The sequence below is a fragment of the Camelus bactrianus genome, chromosome X (genome assembly GCF_048773025.1).
Source record: "Camelus bactrianus isolate YW-2024 breed Bactrian camel chromosome X, ASM4877302v1, whole genome shotgun sequence".
Taxonomy (NCBI): domain Eukaryota; kingdom Metazoa; phylum Chordata; class Mammalia; order Artiodactyla; family Camelidae; genus Camelus; species Camelus bactrianus.
In genome coordinates, this window is record NC_133575.1 from 84,846,719 (window position 1) to 84,867,268 (window position 20,550).

The 20,550-nt window shown below is 40.7% G+C and overlaps 1 protein-coding gene across 4 annotated transcripts in view; it reads left to right on the forward strand.

Moving 5' to 3' along the window:
- The window catches only part of MORC4 (MORC family CW-type zinc finger 4), a 50,149-nt gene extending 38,201 nt beyond the window's left edge, over positions 1–11,948 (forward strand). For 3 of the 4 annotated variants that reach the window (XM_074359905.1, XM_074359906.1, XM_074359908.1), the window contains 3 exons: positions 9,452–10,145; positions 10,451–10,734; positions 11,047–11,948. In XM_074359905.1, coding sequence (XP_074216006.1) covers positions 9,452–10,145; positions 10,451–10,734; positions 11,047–11,200 — 1,132 coding nt within the window. In that variant the 3' untranslated portion in view covers positions 11,201–11,948. The remainder of the gene's footprint in view (positions 1–9,451; positions 10,146–10,450; positions 10,735–11,046) is intronic. The other variant, XM_074359907.1, reaches the window with a different exon arrangement.
- The last annotated feature ends 8,602 nt before the right edge of the window (positions 11,949–20,550 follow it).

The window sequence follows — 20,550 nt, forward strand, 5'->3', positions numbered from 1 at the left end:
GGTAAAAAACAGTCTCTCTTCAGTGAGCCTCAAGGTTTGTTTTTTTTCTGTAAAATACATTGGTATGGTTATCATGTTTTTCCTAAGGCCTGGCATGGAATTCAGAGGAAAAACAACATTTTTGAGTTGATAGAATTGTGTGTTGCATATGCCCCCAATTTTTCAACATTATAACTGCTATGTCAAGTCTGTCTACCTATCTCTCTATCTTTTTTTTTTTACTTTTTTGAGGTAATCATCTGATGAATGTTCTTTTATGGATTATGTATTCACATTATGTTGGGAATTGTGTAAGTGAAATAATGGACATGAAAACTCTTTGCATACTGTAATGTAGTATACAAATGTAAGGTAATATTACATAGATAAGCATTGTTTCTTTCATTAAGTTTAGGAATAGTAAAATCCTGTGGGGCCCCATAGGCCTAGCACACGTTGGCCACATATAAAAATGAGTATTAGAAGTTTGTGCCATTAGATAAGACTTCTAGTTTCCTAGAGTAAATTTTGAGTATAAGTTTAGTCTTGGGATTTATTTTCCATCTTTCAGCACCTCGTCCATATTATTTTGTTAGTATTTACAACAAGAATTTTCTTAAATATCAGGAATATTTGAAGAACTAAAATGTATGCCCCACTGCTGCCATGAGACTGGAACTCAGAACTGTTGATTATGACTTGCTTTCTCCTCTCTACTGTGCTTCTCGCTTCTGGCAGGGCCAAGCCATAGGGAAGGTACAGAGTTGCTCTCTAATAGTAGAAACTTCTACAGTCCTCAATAATGTGACTATTATATAGTGGGTTGTGAACTTTATATTAACCCTTTTCAGTTTGGATATCTTCTCAACATACTGCAGGAGAAAAGCAATGGATATATGATAGGATAAAAATGACTCCTGTCCCTGCCCCTCTTAATGTTACTGATTCTTTTCCCTCTTCCTTGCTTCTTAGGTGAGTGTTTTCAGCTTCTCACCTAGACAAGCATCTCTTCATGTGTGCAAGTGCCCTATTCGATGATTCTTCCACAATTAAGCCCTGTAGATATTAAAAGAACCCCATGACCCCCTGAGAATGAACAAAAAGTCTCAAGGGGAAGTAAGCTATTAGGAGAAAAACTAATAAAACTCTGAAGAGATGAAACAAGAATCTGTATGAAAGCATCTAAAACAGTGCCTTGGAAGATAGTAGGTACTTAGTAACTAGTGGTTGAATCTGAGTCATATTGAAGGAACAATTTCTAAAATAGAACTATACAGCAAGGGGGTAAGAATTATAGCCTAGTTGGTCTCAGGGATTTGAGTTTAATTCTTCTGTTTCCATACATAGTTTTCCAGCTCCCATTGTAGGTTGGGAGGGGTGTACAGTAAAGTGCTGTATTTTTTTAAGCACATTGTTACCACTCTACCTTGATCTCCTTGAGTTGGTTGTATATCAAAGTTGTCACTGGAATATCAAGGTGTCATTGCTCTTGAAGGCTGTCCTTTCCCTGCTGTGACCACTTTTCCTTTCCCTTCAGTGTTTCTGCTGTTACTATCTAGTGGATTTTGGTAACTTGAAGGAGATTACAAATGCTAACCTATGTTATGTGTGTATTTTATGAGTGTAGTATGGCAGTACATCCATTGGGTGGCATACTTCATCAGTCTTTATTAGGATTTCTGTATAAGTCTTTATGGAACTGCTATATCCAGAGCCGAGTTTTGGCTCTAGAAGACAGGTAAAGTACTTTGACTGTTTATGTGTAACTTTAATTTGAGAATAATATTCTTTCAAGAGATATGTGATAATTGGTGCTGCTAATGTCTTATGTGAGGTCAGTAAATGATGGTGATGTCACTTTGAGCTACATGTGTAGGGGGATTCAGATTAATTGGAAATAAGCTGCCTTTTTATAGAGGAAAAGTAAGGTATTCAAGAGTTGAGTAAAATACATAGGGTTTTCTGATAAAAGAGTGTTAAAGGGAATCATAGGTTTAGTCAAGAGTTACAAAGATCTCCTTTGTTATCAAAACCTGAAGCTGATAAGGGTCTTTGGGTCATGTAGTACAACTCTCTAACTCTAGATAAAATAAAGCCTACACTAACCAAGAGTGTTTTAAAATTTTCTAGTGTGGTAGCTTATAAGACCTAAAAGGGGCTCCGGATGCATCATTGGAAACAGCTTTGTGAATGTAGCAATGGGAGGTGAAGACCTGCAATAAAGAGTAGATTCAGCCAGTATTTAAGCAAGCATAACCTTTTAGGGGAAGATAGCTTATTTCTGTTAAAGGAAATAGTCCTTCCTGTTCATTCATTCTACATATATTTGAGTGCTTACTGTATGAAAGCAGTGCTCTAAGGAATCAAAGATGAAGGAGCTTATGGTACTCAAAGTTATATATGTAAGCATCCCTAATACATGCTAGGTTTCATATGAGTGATATAAATTAAGGTCTAAAGTAGCCATGAGCATATGGACAAAGGTGAGAATTAGTGGCTATAATTTATTTAGCTGTTTAGAGAACTTTTGAGCAAGCTATTATGTCAAAGACTAATTATTTAATGTTTTAAAAGGATAACAAAAAATCCAAATTACATTTTAGTAGTGGAAGGAGAGGGGAAAAGACATTCTAATATATTTAAAAGAATATTGAAACAACAAATACAAGTTAGAAATAGAAAAAACAATTTTGTAAGTGAATAAGATTGATTCGGGGGCCAGTATTAACATTTTAAAATATGATCTTTGAGAGGGACTTCCAGAATGGCAAAATGAGGAGTGTGATGAACTCTTTCACCAACATATAACCATTTAACTGGAGAAAAATTATTAAACAAAACAATCATCCCTACTTCCTGGAAATTGTCCTAGGAGCATACAGCTAATAGAGAAACATTCATTCAAGAAAATCTGTTAAGTCTCAGAAAGAACAGCAAGAGTCTATGGCATTTAGTCTGCTCTTATCCCCCTCCAAACTATGTTTTATGAAAACTATTCAAGGAGCTCTAACCAAGTGGATGTGATCAAGAAGTTGGGGGCTCCCTCTTCCCCAGCTCTTAAACTAGAGCTATGGTTTCACCTGCCCCTGGAAGGGGCAGGCCTCTGATATTTCTCATATTCCCTAGGTCTGTTTTGCAGAAGTTCTGTTCAGGCAAACTCAAGAGGACCAGGTCTTTCTTCTTCCACTCAGCTTTCTCTTCCCCCTCCCAGTCCCCACTCAGAGGTTGGAAGCACTCACCTGGGGACAGCTTGCTGACAATCCTGAACCCCTACTGCACCAACCCCAGCTTACTTATAGGGCAGAGGCTCATGCCAGAAGGAACAAGCCAAAAACCATCCCAGCGTCCATTTGTAAAGAAAAGGTTTCACTCTTGGAGAGTGGGCCACAGTCCTTGCCCCTAGCTCTTACACAGTGGCATAAAGGTTCTGCTTAGGGAGAGAAGGAGGCCTTACAGTTGAAGAACTCCCAATTCTACCTGAAGGAACTGACTTTGTGTGGAACAGATCATGGAGAATTCCATTCCTAAGAGTATTATCAAAAACAATGAAAATCTTAGTGGAGAACAATTAAGAAGGCACTCATAGCTCCATGATACAAGTTACAACAGGCAAAATGACTGAGTAATCAGAAATTTGTTAACAGAGAGAACTAATCAAAAGAACAGCTAAGAAGAGCTCTCTTGGGATCATAGTCAACACTGTGCAGGAAGGTTGTGCGTAAGCACAAGACTGTACCACTCAGGAGATAAGGTGGACTTTAAAGCAGTCCCCAAGCCTCACACAGATCAAACAACAAAGGTCAGGAGCCTCACTGGCACTAAGGACTTAAGCACAACCTCTGATTAACCACTGGCTGAACAATAAACTACTCTGACCCAGGAGCCATTCCTAGGAAGCCAGGCTTAAAAATAAAATTGTACATATCCATGGTAGTCTGGAAGACTGTACGTGCATAAGGCTGTGCCCTCTTAGAGGTAACCGAAGAGGAAAAATCCAAGTTACTACTACCTGGCTGAATGTGAGGCAGAAACATAAACTCCTTGACCTGTGATAGCAGCCTTCAAGCCACATATACATTCAGTGGCAAAAGGTAAAAATCTAACTGGATAAGGGGTCTTAATCATGACTTTTGACCTATGCTAACCCAAGGAAACTCCTAGGTTGCCAGATAAAAGATTAAAAACCAAGAAGAAATTTGAGCAGGAACATCAGAGGTTGCATACTACAGAGGAAATAAATTTCAAGGAATCAGTTTAGCCAAGTCACTACTAAAAAAAAAAACAGCAAACAACAGGAACATCCACTCAGGGAGGTAGGATCAGTGTCCAGAATTGCTGTACTATATTATCTAAAATATCAATTACCAATAAAAAATTATGAGACTTGCAAAGAAACAGGAAAGTGTGATCTGTACATAGGGGAAAAAAGAAGCAGGTAATAGAAACTGCTCCTAAAAAGACTCAAGCGTTAGATTTAGCAAAGACTTCAAAGCAGCCATTATAAATATGTTCAAAGAACATGTTTCATCAAATGTAAGATATTAATAAAGGGACAGAAATTATTTTTAAAAGGAACCAAATGGAAATTCTTGAGGTAAAATATGCAATAACTAATATAACCATTTCACTAAAAGGACTGCACAGCACATTAAGGCTGGCAGAAGAAAGAATCAGCAAACTTGAAGTTATATCAGTTACAGATTATGCCATCTGAAGAACAGAGAGGAAAAAGAATGAAGAAAAATGGAAAAAGCCTCAGAGAAATGTGGGACACCATTAAGTGCACCCAGCATACGTAAAATAGGAGTATAAGAAGGAGAAGAGAGGGGGAGGAAAACCAGTAGAAATGATATTCAAAGAAATAACGGCTGAAAAGTTTCCAAATTTGATGAAAAACATTAATCTACACATCCAAGAAGCTCAAGTAACTCAAAATAGAAACAATACAAAGAGATTTGTAGCCATACAGTGAAAATATTGTGAAAATATTGAAAACCAAAAGTAAAGAGAATATCTTGAAAGCAGGAAGAGAAAAAAATATTCATCATGTAAAAGAGAACCTCAATAAAATTAACAACTGGCTTCTTATCAGAAACATTGGATACCAGGAGGCAGTGGGATGACATATTCATAGTACTGAAAGAAAGACTTCAACCAGGGATCATAAATCCAGTAAAACTATCTTTAGAAAATGAAGGTTAAATAGATACATTCCTTTATAAACAAAAGTTGATGGAATTTTTTTCTAGCAAAACTGCCATGCAAGAAATACTGAAGAGAGTTCTTTAGCCTGAAAGCAAGTGATACCAGATAGTAATTCAAATTCACATGAAAAAACAGAGTACTGGCAATGATAAATGTAATTAATTATAAAAGCTAATACAGTGGCATATTTCTTCTTTCTATGCTTAACTGACTTAAAGAATAATTGCATAAACAATATGTATATATTTGTATATATTTTCATATATATGTATATAATTTTATTGTTGGGCTTATCTGCAGATGTAAAATGTTTGCCAATAACAGCACAGAGGAGGTGAGTGGAAACAAAGCTGTACTGGAGTAAGGAAATAAAACCAGATGGTAACTCAGACCCATAGTAAGAAATGAAGAAAATAAAAAAATGGAAAAATAAGAAGATTGATTTAGCAAACTCTATAAATATAAATATGTACTTGCTCTACTTTCTTCTCCCACTTCCTCAAAAGATATAACATTACATAAGTAATGATTGTAGTAATGTTTTGTTAGATTTGTAAATGTTGAACTAGAAAATACCCACATAACATGGAAAGAGGAACAGTAGAGGAAGAAAGGAACAAAGAAGGCATGACACATACAGAAAACAGAAAGCTAAATAGTGGACATCAATTTTTTCATATCAGTAATAATATTAAATATGACTAGATTAAACAATTCATCTCCAGTTGGAGATTATCAGATTGGATTTTTTAAATCCAACTATACTACCTATATGCTTTAGATTCAGAGATAAAAATGGTTGAAAATAAAAAGTTGAAGAAAGACATACCATACAAGCAGCAACCATAAGAGAGCTACCGTGGCTATACAAATATCAGGCAAAATTGACTTTAAACAGAAAATGTTACTAGATATAAAGAGGAATATTTCATATTGATAAAGTCCATCAGGAAAATATAAAAATTATACCCATATATGGACCTAACAACAGAGGCCCCAAAATGAATGAACCAAAAGCAGACAGAATTGAAGGGAGAAATAGACAATTTAATAATAATAGTCGGAGACTTCACTTTACCACTTTCAATAATGGGTACAAGATCAACAACGAAATAGAAGAGTTGAAGAATTCTATAAACCAACTGGACCTGACAGATATGTAGAGCATTTTGCCCCCAAACAGCATAACACATTTTCTTCTCAAGTGCACATGGAATATTTTCCAGGGCAGGCCATATATTATGCCATAAAACAAGCCTTAAGAAATTTAAAAGGATTGACCTCATACAAAGGATGTTCTTCAACCACAGTGGAGTTAAATTAGAAATCAACAACAGAAGGAAATTTGGGAAATTCACAAATATGTGGAAATTAAATAATACACTCCAAAATAATAAATGAATCCCTGTCAAAATATCAGCTGGCTTCTCTGCAGACAGCCAATGGAGGAATATGACAAAAAGGAAAAAGAAAATGAGAAGAGATTATGTAGCTGGAAAAGAATTACTAATATGTAAACCCTAAATTAATCTTTACTAAATGAATACAGATCTGGAATAAATTGATTCCTAAAGGGAAGAACCAGAAGTATTTATAGAACCAATAAGTAAAATCCACTCATTGCCTTTCATTGACATAATAGTTCTAAGAGTTTGAGAGATCCAAAAGGAAGAATCCAGCTGCCTATGAAAATAACAAATGAGCAACTCGTCTGGATAATGGTTCCTTGTCTCTGAAAGACCCTTCTCTGGGAGAGGACTCTACACTGTAGTGTCTTGAAGACACAATAAACTTATTGTGGGCTGCAAAAAAAAAAACCAAAACAAACAAAAACATAATAATTCATTTTTGATCACCTCTTATGTACAAAATTTTGTTCCCTCATCCCCAAGTAGCACAGTTAAGCTCCCTTCTGTCAAGGAGCTTATACTTAAGTGGCGAACCTACAATACACACACACAGTAGAAAGTAATATATGTTATATAGAGATTACTAAATTGCTATAGGAATTCAGAGGTTGCATTTGAACTGGACTTAGACATGCAGTGTTGAGGAGAAGTGCATTCCAATCAAAAGAAGCAGCATGGGAAATCATGGGGTATTCTGTTTGGCTGGTGTTTTTGAAGGGAAATAGTGAGAGAAAAAGCTAGGGCCAAATTATATCCCAGCTCTGCCACTTACTAGCTACATGATTTTCACTAGTTATTTAACTTCTCTAGGCCTGAGCATCCTTTTAAAAGTGAAGTTAAGAATACCACCTACCTCAGGTTTAACTGGGAGATTTGGGTCAGACCATACACATTAAGACTTTTCACACTGTCTGGCACAGAGTAAGTGTTCAACAACTGTTTCCTATGTTTTGGAATGGAAAAGCTCAAATACCAAGCTAAGACATTAAAGCTTTTATGTTGTGGGGAACAATACCTAAAGATTTCAAGTAGGGAGGTGACATAATCAGAGCAATGCCATAGGAAGATTAACTTGGCAGTGGGTGAGCTGGAGGTGTGACAAGGGGATACTGGAGGTAGCCATTGCAATAGTCCAGGAGAAGTCATGAGAGCTTGAACTTTTGAGTATTGATAATGTAAAACTATATAAAATTACTGAGAGTTTGGTGGTATCGAACACAAATAGGAAACATAGGAGAAGGAGCATATTTGAAGGTAAAAGTGAAAGCTCAGTTTTATACATACTGAGTGAGATGCCAGTGGGACCTCCAGAAAGAAATATGTGATAGGCAGTTGGAAATTCAGTGCTGGAGATCAGGGCTGGGGGAATGACTTGGGGGTTACTTCCCAGAAGTTCGAGCCAAAAGGTTGTATGACATTACGAAAGGAAAAAAAATGTACGGAGAGAAGAGAATTAAGGACCTTAATTCTTCCCTTAGCGGTGGGAAATTGAAGAGAAGGCAGATAATGTGACCTTAATGGCTTTTCATAAAACTTTGTTGTTTCTATTTAGTAGCATATACTATTCCTTCATACCAGCAAACTGTTTTACTATTTGCCTCAGTTCCACAGCTAAATGGACCATCTACAGTGGCCCTTATGCATGTTTAAAGATGGATACATTTGTTCTTACATAGCCCCTAAGTCCTTTTGCTTTCCCCCTAAGGCTGACACTACAAGATCTATTAAGATAGCAGACCAATTTTATTTCAGGGTGAACACTAGTTTTGGAGAACATTAAGGCGTTATAAGAAGCTAAGGTTTATGATGTCTTAACAGATACTCTCAGAAATTGCAGAGAAATGTGGGCATCCTTGAGATACGGTGGCCAATAACATGCCTGGTTCTTTCTCATTGAAAATTTGAAAGTTAATTTTTACCTTGAAATTTCCTGGTTTTCTGGAGAGAGAGCAGAATAGTTATAAGGATAAAAATGGGGGTCCCATCCTGCTGCATGATATATATAATTGCCTATGGATTTCACTGGCATCGTTTTTTTTTGTTGTTTGTGTGTGTGTGTGTGTGTGTGTGTGTGTGTGTGTGTTCCTTCAACCGTTAGTGTATATAGCAGCCAGAAATGGAAGGTGATTTGAGGTCACTATCCTGGCCTTTCCTGAAGAACTGAGGGAGTGCCTGTTTACCCCAACAGAGGGGAATTCTTTTGTGAAAAATGAGAAATGACTTGAATTGGCCAATTCAGTTTCTTTGTTTCTGACTAGAGCCTTGTGTTTTAATTAACTTTTACAAGTGGATAATGGGCAGTAGCCCCAATCCAGTTGGCTGGCAAAGGCATTGTGTAGTGTTCCGTTGGAATATAAAAATGTGCGTTAAGTCTTTGATCCTGGAAGGTTTTTGTGACACTTTAAAGTTAACGAGCTGGCTCAGTCTCCTCTACATATTCCAATAGGCTTTTTATGACCTTTTTTTCCATTCTTGTGTTAGGGGATTTTGCATGTGGTTTTTTTGTTTGTTTGTTTTTCCTCCCTCTACTTGTCTTTTGGAAACTTTTAAGTCAGTCTAGTTTCCATCCTATTTTCAGAAATCTTAGCAAGGTCAGCCTGGTCCTGTTTTATCCAGATACCGTGTCTTCACGCCTTTTGATTTCATCTCTCCGTTAAGGCCTGTTGCTATGTCAGCAAATTGCATGAGTGAACGGGTTGTGGTTTGAGAGTAAAGATGTAGTCCTAACCTGAAATGCCCTGTGAATAACAGCTAGAGTCAGTTTTAACATGGGAAATTTGAGGACGGGGTTCCATAGGATAAGGAAGATACTTCGCTTGTATTGTGACAGCTTAAAATTGAATTTCCTCTTCTTGCAGTAAGTACAAATGGATCCTAGGTGAGGAACCTGTGGAGAAACGAAGAAGGCTCCAGAACGATATGACAACACCTCCTCTGGATTATTCCATGCCTGGCCCTTACAGGAGGGTAGAGGCAGCAGTTGCCTACCCAGAAGGGGAGAACAGCCACGAGAAATCCAGTTCTGAGAGAAGCACACCACCGTACCTTTCGCCGGAATACCCCGAAGCAATCAAGAACACCGGTCAGAGTAGGGAGGTTTCAGTTCTGTATTCAGGGGCCCAAGACCAACAGCAGGGGGCCCTTGTCTCTGAAGAATTAGAAGATCAGATGCCAAGATTGGTAGCAGAAGAATCTAACAGGGGCAGCACACACATAAACAAGGAAGAAGTAAACAAGGGACCTTTTGTAGCTGTTGTCGGTGTTGCAAAAGGTGTTAGAGATTCAGGAGCTCCCATTCAGCTGATCCCTTTTAACAGAGAGGAGCTTGCTGAGAGGAGAAAAGCAGTTGAATCCTGGAACCCGGTGCCTTATTCTTCCGTGGCCTCTGCTGCCACCCCTGCTGCAGCCGTTGTGGAGAAAGGAAGAGGCTACGAGGAGAGCGGAGGTCGTAATACACCAAAGATGAAGAACCAAAGAGAGCTAGAAGAACTGAAGAGAACCACAGAAAAGTTGGAACGTGTTTTGGCAGAAAGGAATATGTTCCAGCAAAAGGTTAGGGGCAACACCTTACCACCAGGAATACAAGGTCATTGTAACTGAGGGACTAGAGAGTTGGAATTCCGATGAACTCATGTTCTGAGGCCTTAAACAAAATAAGCCATTGAGTGATTCTGTGGTATGTCTCAGACTAAGTGAACCCTAATGTTCTTCCTTCCCATATTTTGGGATGAAAAGGCCCATAGGGAGAAGAATATCTGTAGAGGAATTCCAGGGTGAATAGTCGGGAAATTTGGGGGCACTCTCTTTAGCTTTCAGTAGTATGTGGGGTCATTGAATTTCTGTTTCTTGGACTGCAGGTGGAGGAGCTGGAACAGGAGAGGAATCACTGGCATTCTGAATTCAAGAAAGTCCAACATGAATTGGTGACTTATAGCGCCCAGGAGACGGAAGGCTTGTATTGGAGCAAGAAACACATGGGCTATCGCCAAGCTGAATTCCAGATTCTGAAAGCTGAGCTGGAAAGAACCAAAGAGGAAAAGCAGGAACTAAAAGAGAAACTGAAAGAGACGGAGACACACCTGGAAGTGCTGCAGAAGGCTCAGGTCTCCTACCGGACCCCAGAGGGAGATGACCTAGAAAGGTTAATTACTAGGGTTTAGTTATCAGCCTGAGAGTGCTAATGGGAAGCATCCCTTAGGACCCCTCGTTACTGGTCGCAGATAAGGGAAGAAGCCTTAATTAAATCCTAGGCCACCAAGGATTGAGGAATCACTTCTTAGAGAGCTGCAGCCAGTCTCCCTGTGCTTGGTGGCATTGTGCTTCCTTCTTTCTTTCTAGCTAATGGAAATGTAATTGTTGAGAGATGTAGGCCCATGTTGAAGGAGCTTCATTTTGTTCTGTTGGCTAACGACTTCATGTCATCTCTTCTCCTGTCCCTCACTCCATCATACAGGGCTTTGGCAAAGCTTACGCGGCTGCGTACCCACGTCAGCTATCTCCTTACTTCTGTCCTCCCTCACTTGGAGCTTCGTGAGATCGGGTTTGACTCAGAACAAGTGGATGGGATCCTGTATACGGTGCTGGAGGCAAATCACATACTGGATTGAGCACCAGATACTTTATATCCCCTTTTCTACCCTTCTCTTCCCTCTCCTTTCCTTCCTCCCTCCCACACCTCTCTCTCTTTTTCTCTCTCTCTCCCATCTTCCCTCCCTCCCTCTCTCTCTCTCTTTCTTTCTCTCTCACCTTTATGCCTTACATCGAGAATCTTTGAGTAAATCCTGGCTCTTAATCAGTCTGCTTCTCATTCAGTCTTGGTGTGGAGAAAGAGTCTAGTTAAATAGGCTTTTAAGAATCCCAGGAACAGAAGAGTAATAGTCACCAAACCAGGTGACTGGAAAGCTTTAACTTTCATGACTCAGATACTTGGCCTATTTCATATTGTTTCTGATGATTTGTATTCATTTAGGTTAAATCAGTCAGCAAATATTGGGTCCAATGTACCAACTGTTTGGGGATAAGTTAAGAAGCATAACTCATGGTTTCAGCCTTCAAGGATCTCACAATCTAGTTGGAAACACAAGATACACACCAAGTTAATTGACTTGTACAAGCAAGTGGCACAAACATGATAGAGAAGTTCTGGGGGAGGAAGGCATCACATCAGAAATGGGACCTAAACTAAGGTTGGTTTAAAGAGCGGCATGACAACACTGTTAACGACTGTTGTTCTTTACGTGGTAGGACTGTGGTTGATAGTTTTTCTTCTCCCTATCTTCCTGCTTTTTTCAAATTTTCTATAATAAACCTGTTATTCTTCTTACATTGGAAAAAATAAATCGTTTTTAAAAAGAATGAGTAGGCTTGGATTTAGATATCACATGAGAGACTGTGTGAAAACATAAGGTAAATTTTAATTTGTAATTTATGTCATATTTAGCATCACTTCTGGAAGCATAGCATGAACAAAAGCACAGAAAAGGCTGGAATGTAAAAAATGTGTTTGGTAGGAGTGATGGGTTAATGTAAAGGGAACTAAGGTTAAATCATGACCCATTTACCTACCCCCCTCTGTGGTATTTGCATTTTAATAAGGAATTCTTGAAAAGGAAATCTTCAAAGCTTAAATTTTTAAAATGTGTATCAGCAAACTGTGGGACTTCAGGTTGTGAGGGAGGTATTTTAGAGCAGCGAGATCTGTTTGTTGTCCCTCAGAGTACACTTACCTACTCTTCAGGCTGGTGCTGAGTGAGAGGTGGCTCTCATATCAAAAGTGGTAAAACCTTCTTGTAAAAGTAGACATTTTGTTTATTCATTTCTTTATTATATTTATTTATTACTATGTATTTACATAGTGTATACTCTCCAAACAGTTCAAGGTACTCTTCAAAAGATACTGAATAACAAACACATAAAATATACCAACAGTGAAAAATAGGAAGTAATGGAGAATCTGTAAAAGGGAGGTGGGATCAAGCAATCAGAAAAGAGTTAGCTCGTCTGGAGGAATGTTTTGGGTATTCATTCTGTTTCTCCTCTGCGTAGTTACTTCAGAAGACTCTCCCAAACGTGTTTTAACTATATTGAAAGGAAGCCCATCGTCGATTTTCCCAGTGGGATTGCAAGGAATAGGGGGAGGCCAGAGCCATGATTTACCACTAGCATGAGTGCTTAAAGCTGTCCCTGGCCCCCTTTTCTCACGTCACTGCAGCTCTTCCCTGACACGTGATTGATTCTCACATCCAGCATTTAGACCATGATATGGAAGACCTCGGTTGTCTAAATATAAATTTATTGAAGGATGGGTGGGAGCACATTCAGCCATTGTCTCAGGGATACTTGTTCTTCAGATGGGGGCCGTGAAAGGGCAGGACTTTGCACTGACATGGACAATATTGGAAGGGAGGATGGTATAGGGAAAAATTCAGAGCCTTGAAGATTCAGCCTGAGAGAGAGGGGAGTGTGTATGTGTGTGTGTGTATGTGTGTGTGTGTGGTCAGTGTAGGGGCAGAGTAGGAAGGAGTACAGGCAATTGAGCTTTAAAATGAGAAAGGTGTAAAAAATTAATTCATCCTTACCAGTACTTACTCTCTGTGGTCTCAACCCCAAACTCCTTCTTCCAGCCACAGTTACCTGTTGCGTCCATTCACTACAATACCAGAGCTACCCCTCTGTTCCCTGTTTACAGTGAAACCATACCAGCATGCGGTCCCTTTACCCAAAGTTAAATGCCACAGAGGAGAGATCGGAGAGAGTCACCCAGCCCTACTAGAGCTTATGATATAGTGTGGAGGCAAAAGGCATTGAGAAGAAGAAAGTGGGCGCCTCCTGGCTATCCTGTTAGGGGAACATAATCATAATCCTCTTTTCAAGTGTCTCTCCCATTTGCCCTTTAACTTTCAGTTTCCACAGTCAACATTTAGGTCCTTACAACCTCATGCCTCCCTAATTAAAACAGATTCTTAACTGGCTTCCCTTGTCTCCTATTCTCACTCATTCAGCCCACTCTACTCACTGTCACTGAATTGCTTTTAAGGACCTCACCAGATTAGGCCTCTGCTCAAAGACTTGCCAGTGTTCCCAGTTGCCCACTGAGTGCAATACAACTTCCCATCTGGCTTCAACCACGCACTCCAGACTCTTCCAGCATTCCAAACACAAAGCATGTTCCATCCAAACTGAACTACTTTTCAGTTTCTGAACCTGTCTTGAGATTTTCTCCTTTTCCACCTTTGCCACTTCATTCTCTTTGCCTGGAATGTCTTCCTTCATCATCTTTCCTTTGGCTCAAATACCACCTTTTTTCTTGGAAACCCCTCTGATTAACCTAGCCAAACATGACGTTTTCTTTGAACATACAAGTTTTTTGTCACTTATAAGGCTCTTATCACAAATTTCCTTGTTCTGTGTTCCCTATTAGCTCCACATTCAAATATTCAACCACCTACTTGACATTTACACTTCCATGTCTCACAGGCATTTCAAATAAATCATATTAAACAGTGATACATACACACTGTGGGACTGTTCCTTCCTCCAACTTTCCTCATTTCAGAAAATGGCACCTCCACCCACCCAGTTGCTTAAGCTGTAAACCTGGAAGTCATCCTAGATCCTCCTCTCCTCTAGCCCCACACATCCAGCCTGCCAGAAAGTCTGTCAATTCTGTCTTCGAAGTATAGCTTGACTCTACTCATTTTTACCACATCTATCTTAATACAAACTATCATCACCTCCCACAAATAATTGCAAGTCCTAAATGGTTCCTTGCTTCCACTCTTGTTCCCACAATTGTCTTACTACAACCAGAGTGATTAAAAAAAAAAAAAAAAAAGATCACATGACTCCCTGCTTAAACTCCTGCAGTGACTTATTGCACTTGGAATAAAATCTATACTCCTTACAAAGTCCTACAAGACCCCTGCCTGCTTCTTCTGCTCTATCTCTTGCAACTCTTCATCATACCTCACTTTTCCCCTTGCTCACTGTGGTCTTCCCACTGAAATATTTCAGGCTCTTACTTAATGTAGAGCCTTTATCCATGCTGTTTCCTCACTTGGAATGCTCACATCTCCAGTCTTGGTATAGCGGGCTATTGCTCGTCCTTCAGGTCTTTGTCTAAGTGTCAGCTTTCTCAGACAGGCCTTCCCTGGCAGCCATTTCTCTCTGAGAAATCTTCTGCTCACTTTTTCCAAGAGCAGTGATAGTTTATTTCCAGAGAAGAAAGAGGAGCTATCCTCTTTCAAAGAATAGACAGAACATGCCTCAAGAAAATACAGTCATACCTTGTTTTATTGCGCTTCACAGGTACTGCATTTTTATTTTTGTTTTTGTTTTTGTGCCAACCTTGTGTGGAGCAAGTCTAATTGGTGCCATTTTTCCAGCAGCATTTGCTCACGTCATCTCTCTGTCAACATTTTGGTAATTCTTGTGATATTTCAATCTTTTTCACTATCATTATATTTGTTATGATGATCTGTGATCAATGATCTTTTATGTTACTCACTGAAGGCTCAGATGATGGTTAGCATTTTTTAGCAATAAAGTATTTTAATTGTGTTTTTAATTAAGGTATGCATGTGCATTGTTTTGTTAGACATAATGCTAGTGCACACTTAACAGACTACAATATAGTGTAAACATAACTTTTATATGCCCTCGGAAACAAAAAAATTCGTGTGACCTGCTTTATTGAGATGTTCACTTTATTGCAGTGGTCTGGAACCAAACCTGCAATATATCTGAGGTATACCTCTTAAGTTCCCCACACGTATTAGGAAGTGAGTAGGGTTAGCCCACCGCCAAATTCTTGAGCTCTGCATCCACTAATTCAACTAACCACAGATTTTAAATATATATTTTTTTAAATCCAGAAATTTACAAAAAAGCAAAACTTGAAATTGCTACCTGTGGGCACTATTTACATATCATTTACATTGTGTTTACAACTATTTACATAACATTTACATTTTATCAGGTATTATAAGTAGCTAGAGATGATTTAAAGTATAGGGGAGGATGTGTATAGGTTGTATACAAATCGTACATCATTTTGTTAAGGGACTAGAGCAGTCTTGGATTTTGGTATCCAATGAGGTCCTGGAACCAGTCCCACACAGTAGCAAAAGGGCAACTGTATGTACATGCTTGTTGGATGAACAAATGGGAAGCTAGAAGAGGACTAGGTCAGAGACTTTGTGGCTGCAGGGGACAAGAAGATTTGCTTGCCCAAGACCAGCGATTGCAAATAATCTAGGGTAACAATGTAGAGACTTAATTGGGAGGCTCTCAGTTCCTAAGGGTAATCTCCAGATAGAACACGTTTCAGAGTTCTGTACTATGAAGTAAAACCTCTTTCTGTAGTACTGTGTTAGGACTGAAGCAAGGGGTATGCTTAGGAAAGCTAGGGGTGAGCTCATGCTAAATCAAGTGTAATCTCCTCAGACAAATAACTTGTGCTTGGTGACAAGTACATCCCTAACTCATAACTTACCTTAAGCAGAGAGGAAATTCATGAACCATACTTTATGAATCAAAAGTCAGAAATGTGGTTAGATAATAAACTACAAAACTGGAAAGAACTGACTTACTCTTGGGTATGTTAAAGCTTTATTTATTAAGTGAGACATAAATAGCATTCATTTTCTAATGGAAAATAAAATCTGCAGAAGAAATGTGTTTCATTACTTGCCTCTACACCTAAACCCAAAGTTTTTACGTGAATCACCAGAGATCCCAAACACACTTCTAGATAATATTGCACGTTCCATACAGCATTGCATCCTCAGGTGCAGGCAAGATGCCTTTAAGCAAAGGCTCAAGAAAGTGTTCCAAAAGGCGTGATCTTCCAGGTGGGCTATGGAAACCTGTAAGGATTGGAAAGGAGGAGGTGTGTGTTGGGGGGGGAGGGTTTTCTACATGTAGGGAATAGTATAAGAAAAGTCACAAGTCTGGGTCGAGGATGAATCAGGGAACATCCAAGAGGGTTTGAAGAATAGTGAATTATTCAATTTGGAGCATAAGGAAGAGAATGAACCAAGGGTTTTGAATGCCTGCAAGTGGGGGGCTATACCAAATCTGTTTAACAGTAGAGCCTTCGTAGGATATGAATTCAGAAAGTGGCTGTTGAAATCTCCCCAACTGTCTTTGAGTTTGGGAAATTATCCCCAGTTTGCAGTTCCCTTGGACTAAGCTTTTCCTTAGAAGTAGGACCTGATAGATCATGGTTCTGTCCCACCTCAGATTTTCACAAATGTGCATGAAGGTCAAAGAGCCATCATTACCTCTCTCTTCTCCAACTTCTCAAGTCTTTTCCTCTGGCTTCTGCTAATGGAATTTGATGAGCAGAAGCCTATTCAAGATCTTCAAGTTATTCATTCAGACTTCTGGGAAGGATCTTGAGAAGATTTGGCCTGGGAAAAATATCCCCTTGCTAATGTAGATTCCAATCTGTGGTAGAAAATATACTTTATCATCTGCCTCCTTTTCCCAAAGAGATACACATTTTAGTGTGACTTTGGCACTACTTTCTAGGTCACCAACATGCTTAGGATACAGTTAACCATTTGTTGAGGACCTACACACTGAGAGGCAGGCATCATTCCCATTTTACAGATGCAGAAACTAAAGTGTAAAGAATTGAAGAGTCTCTCCCAAGACTACACATCTGGAAAGTGCAGAAGCCAAACCAAACCCAGGTTTGACTCCAAAGTCCATGCTCTCCCTTCTGTACCATGCTATGTTGAAAATGATCAGTCTTGTCTTCTTCTTGACAAGAAAATGTTACAGCCAGCCCACACGAATAGGAATTTCCAAGGAAGAAAGTTCCACTATCCCACACAATGTTTAACTGCCCTCATGATCAGGAAATCGTTCACTTATGTAACGAATATCCCTCCAAACAACGTGGAAATTCATTTCCTCTTGACTGGGTTTTTCACTCAGGGCTGTCGCTTGGCAGCTTTCCTGATACCAAAACAGCCATCAAGATCCTATTCTTACACTCCAGGAGGTCTTGGACTTGTTGGCCTCTGCCTTTGAGTGTTCTCACTGGCTCCCTTGCACCACCCCCTCTGACAGTGCTGAGTTGGGCAAGTCTCTTGGGGAGTGAGAAAGTGACACTTGAGAACATATTGGTTTATTATTACACACAGAAGAGTAAAATTAACCACCTGAGGTGCCTTTGGAATTGCCAAGGGAAAGATGACACCACCTTTCTCATCTTGTCTGCTTTTTCCTTGATTTCTACCTCATGTCCATTTTTGAAGCTGTTGAATCATTTAGTTGAAGGGTACATGTGTTACTCAGAGAAGTCCCCTGGTCCCCCAAATTCCAGCATCCAGTGTCTCTGAATTAGTGTTCTCTTTTAAAAGCTCACTGGACTCATCTTCTCATTCTGGCTCCTTTAAGGGCTAAATTGAGAAACTAGCACAAATTCTGGTGTTAATGGTTAATCTGTGGCTGAATGTATTTTTCTTCCCAGAAAGCATACTTACTTTTTAATCAAGGCATTCAGTGCCTTTGAACCAAGAGAGCAGGGTCTTTACAATATCATCAGGTATCCTCTGTGGGGATGCTGATCCACCCCCTTGCATCCCACTGGGAAATTCTAGAAATGAGTCCAAGTCAAGAGGCTGCAAGGAGCATCTTCTCTTTGTGCTTGTGGTGTGACTGGCCTTTCTCCTGAGCAACCCACACAGAACTTTGTTAAATATCACAGACTTTGAAAGGGTTACTGGAGAAAAGGAGTTACTACTGAAACACTGGGTTGCCTGTCACCCTACTCATACTCATTTAGCGTCTAATTTCCCATCCCATTATCCTCCCTAATATCTGTTTGAAAGCAGGTGAATTTCCTCAGTGTTTTCTCCACGAGGTCGTGTTTGCAAATAGAAAGTTGTTCAAAGCCCTCCCGGGAAGCGCCTTGTGGAGTGGTGCGGGGAGGGGGCATTCTGGAGCAATGGGATTTTAGGGATGAGAGGAAAGCAGGATCTGATGATTTGCTCTTGTGTGGTGACTTCCCCCTTTGTCAAGCCCTAAGACACTCCTGTTTGTCTTGTCGAAAAAAGAGGCCTAGAGCAAGGAAATGTAGGTAAGTTTTAACTAGGAATCCTTGAGCCGCAAGTGTCAGGAAAGAGGTGAGTTGTGTGAGGCGGAGGGGGTGGTCACGGTCAGATTACAGCTGCTGTATTGCTGTGCCTGATAACAGCCTGTTAATATTTTATCAGTGATCACATCACAGCACGTAGGGGGCCACCATTTAGGGCAAAAGAGAGTGATAACCTGCTGAACTTCCTGTTTGAAGTGCTCCCCCCGCCACCCCTCCAGTCAAGATAACAGAATTTCTCATCAAAGCTGGGAGCCGCTCACTGGGACAACAGCAAGATCCGGTAAGGCGAAGGCCGGGCCTCAGCGGGCTGAGGAGGAGCGCATGCACTTTCCCGTCCCGGGCTTCCGTGTCCCGGAGTGGGCAGCTGCAGGCACGAATGGACCCCCTGTCCATGAGCCTAGGGCTGAATGGGAGAGAACTGTTGACCCTGCAAGGCCTCATTTGGCATCCTCTCTCCTTGCTCCCTCCTCCAGCTCCTGTGTTTCTCTTCTGGTCCAGAGCCAAAAGACCTCAGGTTACCTGGATGGGCCCTCCCTCTGCTGCCCCCAGCAGCTTCTGGAGACCTTCCTGGGAGAAGGAGATAGGGAGGAGAGGCTGAGCCCCAGGGTCCCTCTGGCCATCACTGCCACTTAGAGGTCCTGTGAGGAAGACTCAAAGAGCTGCTCCACTGGCTGTGCGGCAGGTCCCTGTTTCCTCCTGAGCACGACCCTCTCCCCTAGTTCTCTATTTCCCATGGTCCTTCAGCCGGAGGAAGCAGTCCCCTTTGATCATCCTCCCCCAGAAGTTCAAGTAGTGCCAGACCCTCATTTCAGAGGGGTTGGGATTTGAGGGGATTTACAGAGCTTTTTTAATGAGCCCCAGACACACCCCTGTCTTATGGCCCTTTTTCCTTATCTCTCACAGGACAGGCCATATTGTGCCTTGTCCCACTGGTCGGTGTGCATGTCTTATCTCCCTTAGATCAACTGTCACCTCCTATGAGGCACAGACTTTGCTTAGTTCACACTTGTTGCCTTCAGCACATTGCCTGCCACCAGGTGAGACTGCAATCAGTGCGGGCCAGCAGGCTAGCTGGCTGGTGACAGAACTGGCTGAGTGACCATTTGACTGACTGGCTGAAGGTCTCACAGAAAGTTAGAGCTTGTCTTTCCACCAAGAAGCCAGTTTCAGCCTCCTCCTCTCAACTGATGGTCCCTTAGCAGTGGGTCACTAGGGACCCCAGGAGGAGAAAACATGAGTCACGCCATTATCAGAGGAATGAGGGAGGGCAGAAACATCTCTCCTTGTGCAAGGGTGGGAAGCTGGAGGCTAGGGAACGAACCCAACGGCCTTCACAACCCCCTAAGTCTACGGCTAATCTAAATTACTTTATGATGGAAGGCAGTGCGGTGAGTGGAAAGCATTCAGCTTGGACCCAGACTCGGGGAGAGTTCTGGGAAACTATTTAGAGCAAGACATCTCTTGCTCAACCAGCCAGAGGGAAGAGTTGCTCTTTATTGGGTCTGCCCTAGTTTTTTTGTTGAGGATGGACATCTAACTCCTTCCAAAAAATCTTCCTAGACTAAAAGGAAGGAGGACCTCTCAGGCCAGCCTCAGCCTAAGATGAAGGGAAGCTCAGTGCCTTATTTTCCTCAAAAGCCCTCATATTCAGGAACAGACGGAGACAGGAGTGGGGCAAGAATCCAAAGGGCAACAGGCCCCTCCTGAGACAGAATCCCAGACCCACGCTGCTGTGGGAATAGGTTCCAAGCTCATGCTCAGACTCGGACACTCTGTGATTTTAGGGAATTTACTCACCTCTCTGGGCCTCCATTTTGTCCCCTGTAAAACACCTGCTTTATTGGGGGT